Source organism: Sceloporus occidentalis, unplaced genomic scaffold (genome assembly GCF_023333645.1).
Source record: "Sceloporus occidentalis isolate IW3139 unplaced genomic scaffold, rSceOcc1.0.p SCAF_3, whole genome shotgun sequence".
Taxonomy (NCBI): Eukaryota; Metazoa; Chordata; class Lepidosauria; order Squamata; family Phrynosomatidae; genus Sceloporus; species Sceloporus occidentalis.
The window spans coordinates 230,293,013-230,308,829 of NW_028316983.1; the positions used below are offsets into that span (position 1 = coordinate 230,293,013).

The 15,817-nt window shown below is 38.6% G+C and overlaps 1 protein-coding gene across 1 annotated transcript in view; it reads right to left on the bottom strand.

Annotated features, from left to right (window-relative positions):
• Positions 1 to 1,025: 1,025 nt before the first annotated feature.
• The window catches only part of LOC149317586 (eukaryotic translation initiation factor 3 subunit H), an 89,483-nt gene continuing 74,691 nt past the window's right edge, over positions 1,026 to 15,817 (bottom strand). Inside the window, exons 5-8 of the mRNA XM_089517865.1 lie at positions 14,339 to 14,488; positions 9,068 to 9,188; positions 6,841 to 6,973; positions 1,026 to 1,270 (exon numbers count right to left, since the gene is read on the bottom strand). Of these exons, the coding sequence (XP_089373991.1) occupies positions 1,173 to 1,270; positions 6,841 to 6,973; positions 9,068 to 9,188; positions 14,339 to 14,488 (502 nt within the window). The 3' untranslated portion in view covers positions 1,026 to 1,172. The remainder of the gene's footprint in view (positions 1,271 to 6,840; positions 6,974 to 9,067; positions 9,189 to 14,338; positions 14,489 to 15,817) is intronic.

Sequence of the window (15,817 nt, forward strand, 5' to 3'; positions counted from 1 at the left end):
GTCCCCATCAAAAACCACATGATTGTGAACACACTGAACAATTTTTCCACTCTTTGGATAATTATTTTTTGTTTTGAGAAGAGAAAAATTCCTACCTACCGTTTTGTTCACTTGTTGCTGAAACCCACTGAAAGGAAGGTGTTTGCTGAAGCAGGGTTCTCAAGCATTTCATTTGACTATTCAGATTTAAAGAGAGAGAGAGCTGGAGAACAGAAGTTGTGAATCGCCTTACTGAACAGAACAGTCAGTTCTAAGACAAGGCTCAGATATTGGGACAAAATCAGTGATCATGCTTTTTTAGAACATTAAATGCAAAGCACTGTGTGTGTAATTTAGAAACCATTGTGTTGCAGGAGGAGATGACCCTTTAGTTTGGCACCATTTTCCTGACTCCCCCTTTCTCCAAAATCTACTTGGTTCACAGGATAAAATTTATAGAAAGCAGGGGCAAACCTTTTACACAGCATGACACATTTTTCAGAACTGTGGAAGTTCTCGTCCAAAATATTTGGATAGTCAAAGGTTCACTATCACTGACTTTACAGATATTTGTGTTTCTCCACACAGAGAAAGACAACTTTTTTCCTGCAAGTTTAGAATTAGGGCCTCACTTATGGCTGTATCTATTCTTAAGAAACAAACAACATAGAAGAATCCAGTTTGAAGATCTTTCCTGACAGCACATCTGGTTCAGCCTTTATACTTAGATCTGAAAAAGATGTGTCTTCTCAGTCAGTTTCCAGCAGCTTTCTTGCATATTTTTTAAAATGCAAAGTGGGAAATTTAACTCAGAAGCAGCCTTGGCTGAGTAACTCTTCCCAAAGACGGTATTTCTTCAGTAAAAGTACCTTTGTCACTGCATACAGGAAGGTTCCTCCTGCCTCCTTTATTGAAATGGCAAGTTTAAAATCTTTACATAAAGAGATCTGTTAGATCAAACACTAGCGTGCAAGTCAGAGCCTGTGAAATAAAGAAATCTGGAGATAGCAGCCCAACAGTCAATAACAAGCACATGCTAAAAAAAGTTTTTAAATTGGTCTCTTTTTTATTTTCCTTTAGAAGAAGGATAACTCTACTCAAAACACATGAGTCTCATTCACGGTTCATTTTGCAAGGAGCAATGGAAAACATCTTAAGTAAAAATGAATTGAGACTCTGAGCATCTCCTTTTGCTAGTTGTTGTGCTCTTGAAGTGCCTGAGCCATGAAGAGTTTTCCCAGATTCTGTGCAGTGAACTCCTTGATGTTCTGGCTGTAAGTGTTGATTTGACCTGCAACCAAGCAAAAAGAGGGGGAGAGAGGAGAGAGGAAGAGGGAAACGAATTATGAATTCTTCACTTTGAAGAACAGAAGCTACTATCTGTTTTTTTAAAAGTTACCAAGCTCAGTTTCTGACATTCCACCCCATTCACTCAACACTATATCACATTTTGGCATACCAAAGAGACAGAGTTTGGGACAGCACCATTACATTTCATGGGACAAAGTAAATAGGATGTGCAGGTACTCTTGAGGGGGACAAAATCTGTTCTGTGCTAGGGCCAATGAGATTCCCAGGAGGCTCTTTTTTCCTTTAGCTTTTCCTCTGCTCCCTTCTATACCGAGAAAAAATGAAAAGTGGTCCTAACAATGGCGCGGTACAGACTGGCGCTTTTCCAGACCACGGAGATGCAGCAAAATGCCGCTTTCCTGTGACCTGGAAAAGGGGTGTCCTTGGGGCTTCATGTCCCAGGACACCCCGACAGCCGCAGCCAGAGGAGAAAGGAGCCACTCGGCCCTTTTCTCCCTGGCACTGTTCCTGCAGCCATTTGGTGGCTGTGGGAATGAGGCGTGCCCCAGATGAAGCTCCATTTTGGAGCTCCTTCTCGCGCCACATTTAGGCCACCATAAGTGGCCGTGACGTCATAATGGCAGTGCCCGTGTGCACAGGGCGCTGCCATTATCGTGCACGCCGTACATGCTAGGGTTAGGGACCATGCGGTTGCAGCGCAGTCCCATAACCCTAGCACAGCACCAGCACTACGCATCGGGCCCATCTGTACCGGGCCAGTGGACCCTTGTTATCCATGTGGGTTTGGTTCTGGGAACCGCCGTGAATAACAAAATCTGTCTGTGGTCAAGTCCCATTAAACACAGTGGCATAGCAAAATGATGTCCCTTATATAAAATGTAAAATCAAGGCTTGAAATGTATACCTTTTTTGAAATTTTTAAAGCCATAGATGCTTGAATCCATGTATAAAAAATCCATGTATAAGGAGGGCCAACTGTATTTACTTCTCAAGGCAAGGAAATTGTTTGACCTGGATGACTTTGGGCAGAATCAGTTTTGGGATGGCAAAACTCTCCTGGTCATTAAATATGGCATGTCTGTAGCTAGATGAATACAAGAAGCAAAGCTACAACAATGACAGCAGAATAGCTACAACTGGTTAGCATGCCTTGTGCTAGAATATTAGATAGGAGAATCAACTGTCTTGTCACTGATCCAATGTGATAACCTCAAAAAAATCTGTCTTCCCATTTGGAAAAAACAAAACAAAAACACACGCAATTAATGAATATGGAAAAGATCTGTTAGAGTTTCATTTATTGATAGGGATATCTAACCTTGTTTTGAATGCTTTTAAATGTAAAATTATGCTTAAAAATTAAATCTGTGGATTCTATCAATATGACTCAAAGAACTATTTTTTTCTATTTATCTTGAACCTATTTTGGGTTTAAGAAACACAAGTATTTCTCTTCTTTTTATTTTTTTATAATGGATAATTGTGGGCATTGGTTGTCAGATGATATGTGCTATCTGCTTTGAGAACTGTTGAAAATCCACAATCCTAAAAATTTAAACACTTGTTAGACAAAATCTAGAAAGGACAACCACAAGAGATCGTGCAACCTCATAGGATTGTGCAAGTTACACTGCTTTTGCTATAGACCTGGCAATTCTGTTTGCCTCATCAAGGTGACATTTTGTAGGCCAGGCTTTTGTTAGCTAGCTCACACTACTAGCCATTTCTCAAGTCAGACAGAGGTCTCTCTCTGAAGTACTGTACAAATAAAGTGTCCTGTCCCTCTGGTATACATGCTGCAACTACAATGTATTTCCCTTTCTTGTCAGGAAGAGCAAAGCAACAAAGCCAGAGTATCAAAATTAAAACAGCTAAGACCAATGCACTTTCAATTTAATGCTCTACTTTAAAAAGAAAAAAACACCATTATATGCCTCAGGACAAAACCAGCTAAGTGTTAGCTTTGATCTCCAACTTAATTCTGTGTAAATTAAAATAGTGAACACTTTCAGTTCTTCTCCTGACTCTGCTAAAATGTGGTGGTGGTGGTGGGACCCAAAACATTTTGGCTCTAGATTGCCAGAGCATAAATAGACTGTGTCTTCCCCAAATACAGGAAAGGGAGAATGCTTCATTAAGTTTTTTGGCTCCTCCAACTCTTTAACAAGGACTGAGCTGCTGGGAGAATTCATTACCAGAATTCAAACCATATTCATTCACAACAAAGCAAAAAAGATAGAAGCTATACAATTATGCTATAAAATCATGACACTGTGTCCCATTAGTATCAGATCATTTGAGTAGCAGCATTTTCAGTGCTCATGAAATTACACTTCAAATGTAGTTATCAATATGTTATCTTTAGCTCTTGCTCTTGAATCATCTTGAGAAAGGGGACCAAGTTAAAACACTGGGACAATTTACATGTAGCTTTTAAGCAGCTGATCATTTTCAAAGCATGAAGACAGTTCTCCAGCCTCATATGTCCACAGTTTCTACACGGTATAGCCCATTTTCTATCACTTTTAGACTTTAATTTCTATCCTTCTTTCAAAGGGTAAACTATTTTATTTTTTTTATTTTTTTTATATAAAAACTTTATTGATATAAAACATACTTACATATTTACAAAATATACAGACTATGTCCAATATTTTACTACAAATACACATATAAACAAATCTTCTACATCCCTAAATACAATATCAAACATTAAGAAGTCGTAATATAGCCTTACCTTATACAAGTTCCATTCCTACCCTTCTTAAAACCCCAACCACTACTACTACTTCTACATCCTTCTTACATTACCTTCCTCTCATTCTCCTTCTGACACTCAACTCACCTCTAATTCTCCTATACCCTACTTACCCTACATACACTAATCCTCTTCACTTTCTACTTTCCTTCTCCTTCCTTTCCTCCTACTTCTTATTCCCTCCTTCCCCCCCACTTCTCTTAACTCCGACTTCCTCTTCTCTATGCTCAGCTTTATTTTCTAGCTTCTTCTAAATCTTACTTACACCTACATACAATTCATACAAAAACCACTTCATACCTCTTCATTTCTTCATTCATCCTGACTTCCTACCTGCCAATAATTGTATATTCATTGTTTGAGTTTGACTTTCTTATAATGAAATCTTTATTCGTGGATCCAATCTCCCAAATCAACTATTGCAAACCTACCACTGCTATTCTTCCCCATTTTGCTTCCAAAAAGTCTGTTACCTTACGCCAATCTTCATTAAATTGTTCTCTAGGATTGTTTCTTAATGCTTGTGTTTGTCCATCTCCATCCCATCGTATAATTTCATTGACCATTCTTCCAAAGTTGGATTCTCCTCACATTTCCATTTTTGTGCGTAACAAGTGCGAGCCAAGGCTATCATGTAATATACAATCTTTTCATCCGCCCCTTCTATTACATTTCCAAATATTTCTAACAAATAAAATTCTGGTCTGAGTTGTATTTTTTTCTTGAGAATTAGCCCAATCTGTTCGTTTATCATATTCCAGAAGTTCCTTGCTCGTTTGCAAGTCCACCAACAATGGTAGAAGGTTCCTGGTTCTTTTTTACATTTCCAACATAAGCTGGAATTAGATTTATATATTTTTGCAAGTTTGCTTGGTGTGAGGTACCACTGAAAAACATTTTGTAGAAATTTTCTCGAGTACTCTGAGAGACTGTGAACTTGTTATTATCCTTCCAGATTTTTTCCCATTGTGAGAGTTGAATCTTGTGACCAATATTTTTTGCCCACTTAATAATTTGTTCTTTTACCACTTCATCTTCCATTTTGTACTTTAGCAGAATTTCGTATAATTTCCCAATTATTTTGTTATCTACATCTAGCAAAGTTTTTCCTAACTCCGATTTTCCTTCATCCAAATCTAATCCCGGCTCTTTATTGTCTATTGCATACCTCTCAAGAATCTGTCTATATGTGAACCAATTTATATTCCACCCTTCGGCATTTAGATCCTCTCTTGTTCTTAGTACTGTTTTACCATTTTTTTTTCAAGAATATCCGAATATTTGTACCATTTTGTTTCTCTAATCATTTCTTTTCTGTAAAATGCCTTGTGTGGGGATATCCAACCTGCTTTTTTAGGTATTATTCTTCTCCTATGTTTGTTCCACACTCTTATCATAGCTTTCCTAACACAATGGTTGTTAAAGGCTTTATTTGTTTTGTCCTTTTCATACACTAGGTACGTGTGCCATCCATAGCTTAAACCGTCCCCCTCCAGTTCTAACAGATTATTGTTCTTCAGTATCACCCATTCTTTTATTCTTGTTCTTTTTTTAAAATAGTTTACCCTTTTTTTTTAAGAAACAAAGGATAAACTATTTTTTAAAAAAAAAACATGCACTAAGATTTCCTCTCACTTACTGTAGCATTCACCTCCAACAATGGCAAAAAATATAAAGGTGCTAACTAGCTGGGTAAAGAATTTTTTCTGTAAAGAAACTGGCAGTAGGAGAACCAGCAATGTCGGATCTTCAATTTTGGATTAAAAGTCAATAACAAAGTTCTGGGACATAGTCTGAAGTGTGTAATGTTGTTCCCTTGATGACTCTAAGCAGGTCTGGGTCTAACTGGTATGTGGATGGGACACTGACTAGGAACTTTATGAATGTTATCTTGGGAAGCAACACAGATGCATATCATACACTCACCCTATTCAGGTACAGTGGAGCCTTATCTTACGCAGGGGAATCCTTTCCAGACTCCCCGCATAAGCCAAAAAATGCATATGCTTGAGCCCCATTCAGTATAATGGGGCTTGGGCATGCACACCATTCTACTGTTGTGCAGCTTCAGCATAAGCTGAAAGCCTCATATAGTGCGCCCACATATGATGCAGGTGCACTATTATATAACTGTGCTGAATATATATGGGGGGAGAGAGCATATTGACCTCACTCCCTCCATCACTGCACTCCACAGCTGGAGAACAACAGTCTAAAGATGAAATATTCCAATATGTATGAAAGCTTTCCATGAGATCAGTGCCTTTGGAAATTTAGGGTTTTCTATCACACAGAGCCTCCCAAAACTGAGGAGGCTCTTCCAGCTGTTGCAGAGCATTACTCAATGAATAATGGAAGGAGGGGGAATCATACTGGAACCACCACCTCTACTGTTGCTTTTTACACATGTGGAATGACACTGAAGGTGAGGCCAGTATGCTCCCCCTCCCTTCAACATGGTTAAACTCCTGAATAGGGCTAATGGCTTTTGCAATTTCAATTTGGATCTAACATAACTGTTTATCTTAAAAAGACTGTTACATTAGTTTTACAATATTTGCCTTGAAAAAAAGGCAGTAGCTTTAGTGTAGTACATATATAAGGTTCTTTGAAAAGTACTTTAAAAAGGCAGCACTTATTCCCTATTAGCTTCCAGATCTGATTGTCTGATTAACAAATTGTAAGCCGCTCTGATAGTCTTGGCTGAAGAGCGGGGTATAAATAAATAATTATTATTATCACACAGAAAATAAGCAGGAAGGGAAAGCATCCACCCATCTCCAAGTCATTACCTGCAATCAGCAGGGATTCCATTCTGGGAGGAGGCTGTGGTGGTTTGAACAATTTGTTCAAGTCTTCTTCAGGGAGAGGAGGTTCTCCTCGACTTTGACGCTGCAGGTTTTCTTGCTGACGTCTTTGCTGATACTGGAAGGGTACAGAAACAGAGAAGTAGGCTACGTGATGCAAACTGTATCCCCACAATTCATACAGAGAATGTGCAGGAGTTGCCTTAACATGATTTAGATCATTTCATGAAACTGACCCAGCTTTCAAAACGCTCTGTCCTTTTTCAGACAAGAAACATAACACCATGTTTTATAAATTGCCACTTGGCTTCAAAAAGAGGTCTGACTTTTTTTCTACCTGGTAGAACAAAGGAGTTTCCATCTTTCTTTCATTAGGTGACCTATCTATCCTTACCAGTTTTCAACAGTCCAAAGATTGAAGGAGGCTAGCCCAAAGGTGGCTAGAAATGTAAAAAGAGAAGATAATCTTAGTTATATGCCTTAGAGATATTGCTACGTTTGTAGCTTGAAACAACTTGGCATGACTGCCAGAGGCTTCTGAAGCAAGACAGGCCTCAATATGAAATGTTGTGAAAAAGCCAATCATGACCTAGAAGTTTCCAGAAGCATTACCTCCATCCCAAGGTTGAAAGGCAGACTCAAGGCTTCTGCCATTCAAAACTGATTTCAGATAACAGCCTACAGAGGATATGCAGGCCCCTCACATTTTTATGGCCTTGAGTCCATTTTGGATGCGGTCAACTTACCCCATGAAATTTGGTCTCATTCAACTGTACCTCATGAAGTTAAGTGTGGAGTTAGAAGTCAAAACACTAGAAGGGGGAAAAGACACTCAAGACAGTCCCCCTTCCCTGCAAAAAGCTCCACAGAGTTCTCCAATGTCTTCAAATTTTAACATATGGAGAGAATCTGTAAGATAGGACACAGGAGAAAGGATGGGATGTGAATCAGTGTGGTACTGGGGTTAAAGTACTCATTTGGGCTTTGGACGTTCCAGGTTTTAGTCCCTACTCATTAGGTGATCCTGAGCCAGCCACTTTCTCTCAACCTAACCTTTGCCACAAGAGGAGGAGAGAATCATGGCATCTGGAACTTCCTGGTGGAAACGGAGGCCTTATAAATGTAACTAGAATGGAAGTGACAGTTTCTCCCACTAGTGGAGTAAAGCAGCTGTGCTTCTTTTAACTTATTTCAATCAGAGTCTAGTAAATGTGTAAATTAATTTTCAAGGCACCATATGCTGCAAGGCCAGCAGGATGGAATACAGAGCAGTTAGCAAAATGTGTATTCTCAATAACCTCATAGTTCTTCTTGTGAGTAACTCATGAACTATGCAAAGGGATTTTGTAACACCTTTGAGACTAAAAGTGCAACAAGATCCCTTTGCATACTGATATTCGAGACTAACATGGCTATGTCTCTGAATTCGTATGAACTAATTACTCTTCTCTTAATGTTCATATGTTAAAGAGCGCAAGAGACACTATTAAAATGGGAGAAGAGTATGTGGTAGTTCTTCATTACTTAGATGGCAAACATTTTAAAATCCTGGTCTTCTTCAATTTCTGGTTGTTGAGCAAAGAAGTATCTGGTGACATTTTAATGCCTGACAGGAAAACCAAAAATACACCCTAATTTAGGAAATGTTAGAACATAGGAGCATAAAGTTCTGTTATCTTGGACAGTGAGAAAGTGGAAAGAACTGGGAGAACATGATGAAGGGAGAAAATGACAAAAAGATAGCTTATCAGGTAAATTTATTCTTATACTTGGCATTGAGGCGGTGCATTACTTACCAAAACCGCTTGCTTGTGAACACAAATGCTCTATATCTAAGTATAATGAACAGAGTGACTGTGCTGCAATGAACCACATCCACAGCAATTGTAAGTTAGGCAAGGACTGGACTGTAACAGTGCTAGATTTCCCCTTCTTTCTAAACTGTTTTTCCATCTCTGAACTCTTCTCATAAATTTGCTCCTGCATATTATATTGGCAAGCGAAGGAGCTGGATGGAGTCACGGCACAGCAATCAAGCCTATGCTTTGCATGTAATGAAGGTCTAGGATGGAGAGATTAGCTTTCTGAACTGGCTCTGTATATTTAGGAGAGGCAATATAAAGATCCTGCAATTTGCATCCTATTACAGAAGCCACATAATATTATGCTTTCACCCAAAGTGACGTGCTTCAGCCTGCCCCTGAAAACCAACCTGATGTTTCTGCTGCTGCTGCTTGCTGGTGTTCCTTAGGTAGGTGTTGTATTTTACAATATCCTGGCTCATCTCGTCCACTCTATCCATCAATAACTGAAGGCTCTTTCCAAAGTGATTACTGAAACACACAAAGATTTGCAACTGTGAAGACTGGCCAATATTTTCTTTCTACAGCAGATTTAACTAATCCTTCTCTCTGAATTTACAGCAAATTTAAATCTACTCAAAAGATAATCTGAGACAACAGTTCCAATATTGGCCATTTATTTGGCTCTTTCTTTAAATATGAAGTTGATGGATATTGATATAGGGATGTGACTTAAAATACTGCTGACTCTGGGACTTTTAGTCCAAATAAGTAACTTTCCAAGCATTTTTATTTTTCTCAATGTGGTCACCATTCTTTAAACTACTCCTATATGTTACAACTCAGTGTTAGTCAGAGAGGCAAACAGAAACTGTAAATCATCAGCTTTGCTACATATAGTCCCAATATTGTAGAGGAGAGATGGGGAATGCGCAGTCCTCGGGAGGTTGCTGGATTGTAACTCCCATCAGGCCTAGTCGGCCTAGCCAGAAGTGAGGGAACATTAGTTTTGCATTGAATACCAGATTTTCCCAAAGTGCTTCACTCCAGATGTTTGTTTTTTAAAATTAAAACTCATATCAGACCTAGTAAGCATGACTAATATCAAGGACGATAGAGGTTGTAATCTATGTACATTTCACAAGAATGAATGACTTATGTTTATTTCAGTTTTGTTGGCAAAGCTGGCATATATACCATTCTGCTGCCAATCCTAGCTAGACTCATCCCTTCTGTACCACTAACTGTCTTGACTGGAGAGAGTATAGATGGTTATACTGGCTGATTCCAGTCTTTTAAATGCCTGGTTTTCAAAGAGTTAAATGCCTGGTTTTCAATTTTCCAACCCCCCATTCCTGCAGTCTTTTTGTGCGGATCCATTTCTTTTATGATTTTCACTTTGCAAATGTTAAGTATTTAATGAAATTGTTTTTATGAACATTGTGATCTAACACAGGGACTCCAGTCACTAAGTTGCATGCAAATCTAAATGGAATTACATTAAATAGGGGAAAAAATAAATGGTCAACTTAGTTCAAGGTACTATTTTAAGTTAATGCTGCAAAATAGGGAATTAAGATAATGAACTGGTGGTAATCATTCATGTAAAAAAAAGTTTAGGGAAAAAATTATTTTCTTTCCAGTGGAAGGGGAAAACAGACAAGTAAGGTATTAGGGATCCGTACTATATTAAAAATCAGAACTATAAACATTTTTCATTTTAAACATTGAATTCAGACAAAGTTATGCAAGTATACATCCCATTCATTTAGACAGAAGAGCTACAGAAATACTTAACCCTCTCTAACTGCAATCCGTGTGAGCTATAAATGTGTTGCTTTGAGTGGATTCTTTCCTAGGTCCCACATACAACTTCAGGAGCTGAAAGGTCTTTGCGTGCCATTTTGCAAATAACAAGAAGCAGCTAGGACTGCTCCTCATTGCTTCCTCTGCCATATACTCTTGTTTTAGAACATCCTGTTCAACCACCTGAGAATCTGTGGCATTGCTTCAACTAATAACTGATTTTCTGGGAACAGTTCCACTCCCAGGAAAAGGGCTTCAGACAAACAGCAAAACCCTTTTAGAAACTGCCACAACTTAGAACTCATAGATCCCGCAAGAAGTATCTGTTCCTTTTTATATCTATGTCCAATGACTAATGATCTTTTTCAGAAAAGTACAACCATGGGCATGTACAAGATATTAACCTACTTTACTATACTGCAACTAATGCAGAAGCATTTCATAAACAATAAAACAATTCATTGTATTTAGTGATTATTTTATTTATTTATTTATTATTTATATCCTGTCTTTCTTCCGGTGTGGGACCCAAAGAAGCACGTAACACCTGCTAAAATTTCCAAACAGTTTCCAAAGGCAGCCCCAAGTAGAACATGTTAACGTATTCCAAATGTAATGTAATTAAGGCATGTGCCACTATAGCCAGATCTTATGTCTCAAGGAATGGACGCAGTTTAGAGTAAGTTTTAATTGTACATATGCATTTCTGGAAACAGATGAAACCTGGGTATCCAGTCTAAGATCTGAGTCTGGAAGCACGCCCAAGCTGCAAACTTGAGATTTCAGAGTGTGTGAGACCCCATCCAGCACAGGCTGAATTCCTATCACAAGCCTCACATATTTTGTAGGCAAGAAAAGGTTTGGCAACAAAATGCTATTTCATAAGATTTTCTCTGTGGTCAATTTGTCAGGGCAGGGTTTTGCACTAGGATACTACTGGTAAAATCTACAGTATTCTGATGTGTCCTTGGCAATGAGAGCAAGCAGCAAAATATGTGAAAAGACTACATGAGCAGATGTCATCAGAGACAAAGTGATAAGCTTGTATTAACTATGCTAGCAGTTTTTCCATAGTTCTCTGCTAGGCACCCAATGCTCAGACTTGCTCTTCTCTAGTAATACAAACAGATGGACAAGAAATTAATTATTGGCCATGTTTGTTGAGTCCAGCTTTATACCCCCCACCTAGCTTCCTAGGTTTGTGAAAGCCTTTTGTTGCAAAACATTTTTGAACCCCATTTCTAATATGAACACAAAACTATGGAAAACTATGGACAAACCCTCCTGAATTAGAAGATGTTTAAGCTGAAAAATCATATAAATGTGAAGAAAGTGGTTTCAAAACTTTGTGGTTCTTATGTATCTTTTAACATGCATACCATTAACTCAACTGGTGTGGCCTGGAAAACATAATTATTTCCCTAAGTAACAAAGATAAATGAATATGCAAAGTGAACTTGTAGCACCTTTGAGACTAACTGAAAGAAAAAAAACTTACATGTGCTTTTGTATACTTGAACTTACCTCCTCAGATCCATGAGCATGCATCTGAGGAAGCAGGCTCAAGTCTACGAAAACCCATGCTACCAGCTTTCTTTCAGTTAGTCTCAAATATGCTAAAAGATCCCTTTACATACCCTTTTTCCAGACTAACATGGTTATGTCTTTGAAAAATATATTAAAAGTATTACTGAAGTGGGTGACACAGACATTGAAACAACTGATGCAAGTCTGAGGGGAAAATGCAGAGAGAAAAGGTTGCTTACTGGTGACTGTTTCTTCAAGTAGTCATCTGTGAATTCACACATTTGGTGGATCTACTAGCAAAGCAAAAGTTCTCATGTCCTTCAAGCTGATATGTTGACCACAAGAAAAACTGTCTAACAAGTAAGCAGTCTCCAGTTTCAAAATGCCATAGACTCAAATGGTTTGTGCGATAGCTAGGACAAGACCAACTCTGTTTCTGTTATCAGTGGATGAAGTTTGTTGTGACCTTTCAAAAATTCTTTTAACCAAGGGATGAGTGAAACAGGAAGATTTGCCCATAGCCTAGAATCTTGAAGGAAATGCTGCTGAATAATATCTCAAGAAATATAGCAACAAATCCCAAAACTGGTCACACATATTCCCAACAATGAACCTAGGATAATCATGAAGAGACAGTCTGACGGCTATATGAAAATATGGACCTTTAAGATCTATAATCACAGACCAATCTTCATCTAGTACTGGCAGAAGAGATGTGGGGGGGGATCATTCTAAATGTTTAGCGGGGGGGGTTAAAACTTGATTTATTGAAGTCTGAGAATTAGTCTTAATCCATCATCACTTTTTGTATGGTGAAATGACAAGAACCCTTGATGCCGAGAATATGCGGAGATTTGAACTATTACTCCCTTCTGTTAAAAGTGTGCAGTCATCTTTTTGAAGTACCTGACATGGTAATGTGGTGCGAACAAGCTTCAGGGTGATAAGAGCTTGCACACACTCCTCTCAGAACAAAATTGAGTACCCATGAGTTTGTTGTTGTAGATCCCCACACAAGGTAAGGGCAGTCTAGTGTTGTGAGAAATGGGACTGTTATTATGCTAATGTGGTAGCATGGTGAAATGTCTCACAATGTTTAGTATCTTCTGTTTGTTTCTTTCTGGATGACAAGAAGTAGTGACGGATAGAACTTCTTTGAGGAAAATGAAACTTGTGATGGAAGATTGTTCCTCACTGTCCCTCTCCTTCTTCTTTTGCTCATGCTTTTTCTGCTCCATGTTCTTTTGCGAGGCTGATTCCTTAACAGGGTGCTTCATTCTATTCAACTACTTCTAAAAAAAACCCTATCAGGTGTTGGCATGGCCTAGGCCTGTCAATGTGGGGATACCAATGTCTAGGTGAGGGGTACCAGGCTTGAATCCATACCTCTCTATACTAAGCCTCAAGCTTATGACAATGACAGTTGTATTGATGTGTTTTTGACTAACAGTTCCTTAGAAGGGGAGGTCTAGAGAAGATACAAACTGAACTCATATACAGGTGCCTGTGGTTGACAACACAAACCACAGCTTTTATAGCTATCTTCCAAAGGAGGGCTTTTAATATCAATGAATAATTTCTGAATACCTGAGGTGTGGTTGCCTGACAATGCAAGCAAACTCAACATTATGATTCTTCTCCAAACACAACAGGCACTGGGATTGGCTGTTCCATGAAACACCTCTTAGAAGTCCATTTTGGAGCCATAAGCTCTCGAAAGATCATTTGACATCATTGGGACTAAAATAATATGGCAAAGAGTACTTAACAGGTGATTGGTGGCCAAGAAAGAAAAAGTTCAGTTAGCTGATGAGGAAAACTCTGATGAAGAAGACTGCTAAGTGTGTTCCTGTTGCGGTTGCAGTAGCAGCAGCCACAAATGAAAATGAACTGAGGGGCAAGGCAGGAATAATTTCTTGTCACATAGTAGAAGGGCAGGACTAGTGCTAAAATGGTTGCTCAGCTCTAGAAGGTTCTGAATAATGCAGTGCACAGGTGCAAGTGACTCATATGCATGAGATCTCAAAGAGAAACAACAGAGACACATGAGAAATATAAATTGGAGAGGAAAAAATTATTGTTTACAGTGTGAGGCAGGTAGGGTTTTGGGGGAAGGAAATCCTGTTATGTTGTGCTTAGCACAGGCTGCTTAGCAACATTTTGAAACTTAACAGTGTAAACCTTTATTCTACATCTTTCTCCAACCTGTCTTCACATGATCTCAATATGCAAACCTTTAACTTATATTTCTACTATATTCTGGAAGGATAAGTAAATAAGTACATCTCAAACTTACAGGATGATTTTTGACAAAAGTCTAATGTGAAGAATGAGGAAGAAGCACTTACCTGCTTGCAAGACTGAGCAATTCATGTCTTGCTGCTACTGCTGACTTCTTTTCTAGCTCCCAAAGAAGAACGTTGATAAGGTAGGAATTCTTGATTATGATGGGTACTTCCTCAAACATATTTTCAAAGGTAATGGTTGCTTTTTTCAACCTGAAAAGAGATAGTCAGATGTGCATGTTTTTGAGAGCTTCCTCTGGATCTAGCAAAAATACTCAGCAGACGATTCAGGACAGCCCAGGCTGTCTCATTCTTCCAATTCAGAGAACAGTTAAAACATTTATAGCAAATGGGAGAAACAGTATGGAAAATCTTCTTTATTTAAGAAGCATGGAGAATTCTTGAAGAGAAACAGAACTAGTCATGTTTGGAATCTAAAAATTCTACAGCAAAGCAGTGAAAATTCAAACTGGGTTCTGGGAACTCGGGGTTCTTTGTAAGCTTAATGAGAATCTCTTAATAAGGACATCATTAATGGTGGACAGTTCAACCAGCACAGAGGATACCTTCTATATCTGAGGATGGTCCACCTGAGGATTTCCACCAGTCATTTTAAATCATTGAATTGTTTAATATGTCTTTAATCTGTTTAAATTATTTTATTGTCTTCAATTCTGTATTGTTTTAAATTGTCTTCATTGATGTTATTGCCCTTGAGATCTCATGATTAAGGCTGAGATAGAAATATTTGAATAAATAAAATAGAATGAAGTGGGTAAACATCTCTGTTCATATGTGGTAACAGTGCCAGCAGGCTTGCAAAGTGATACTTGTATGTTAACACTTCTGAGAAAGTATACCAACCTACGAATGCTCATGCTGCAACTTCTTTTGCACAGTTAGTCACAAAGGTGCTGTAAGATCCCTCTGCATACTGATATTCCAGTTTAACACAGCTATATCTCTTAAGGTTAATGCTTGATGCTAATGTAATTGTCTGTTACACCAGAATGCACTTTTTATAGGTGTGCAGTGATGGTAGGGTGAAGCATAGAATGTAGTCCCCATCAGTAGAGAAACCTGCTCTGTCAGTTCCTTAGGAGCTCAGAGGCAGGAAGGCTGTTTTTTCTGGCTTTTCCTCTGTCACTGCTAAGCCTGCCATCAATTCACTCCAGCCATTGCTGCCAACATCATCATTGTGCTGCCATTGCCACTGATTATGACGTAATTATGCCAGCCAACAGAAATTTGGTATCTGTATGTACATATATAACACTAGAATCTTCAGAAACTGGGGCTTTTTATCCTGCTGCTTTGGCTCTGAGAAGTTCCTCTTACACCAAATTTATTGCCCTCTTGGTGCCAACTGAAAACTTCACTGAATCAAGACTTTACATGGCAGTTTTCTTCTTGGCTTTTATCTCAGCAAATGTGAAATAATTATTACTAGGGAACTGCTCTAGGAAATTGTCAGCAGGTGAACTCACTGTTCAAGACTAGAGAAGTAAATGTTTCTATCACGGCAATGCCATGATATTCCAT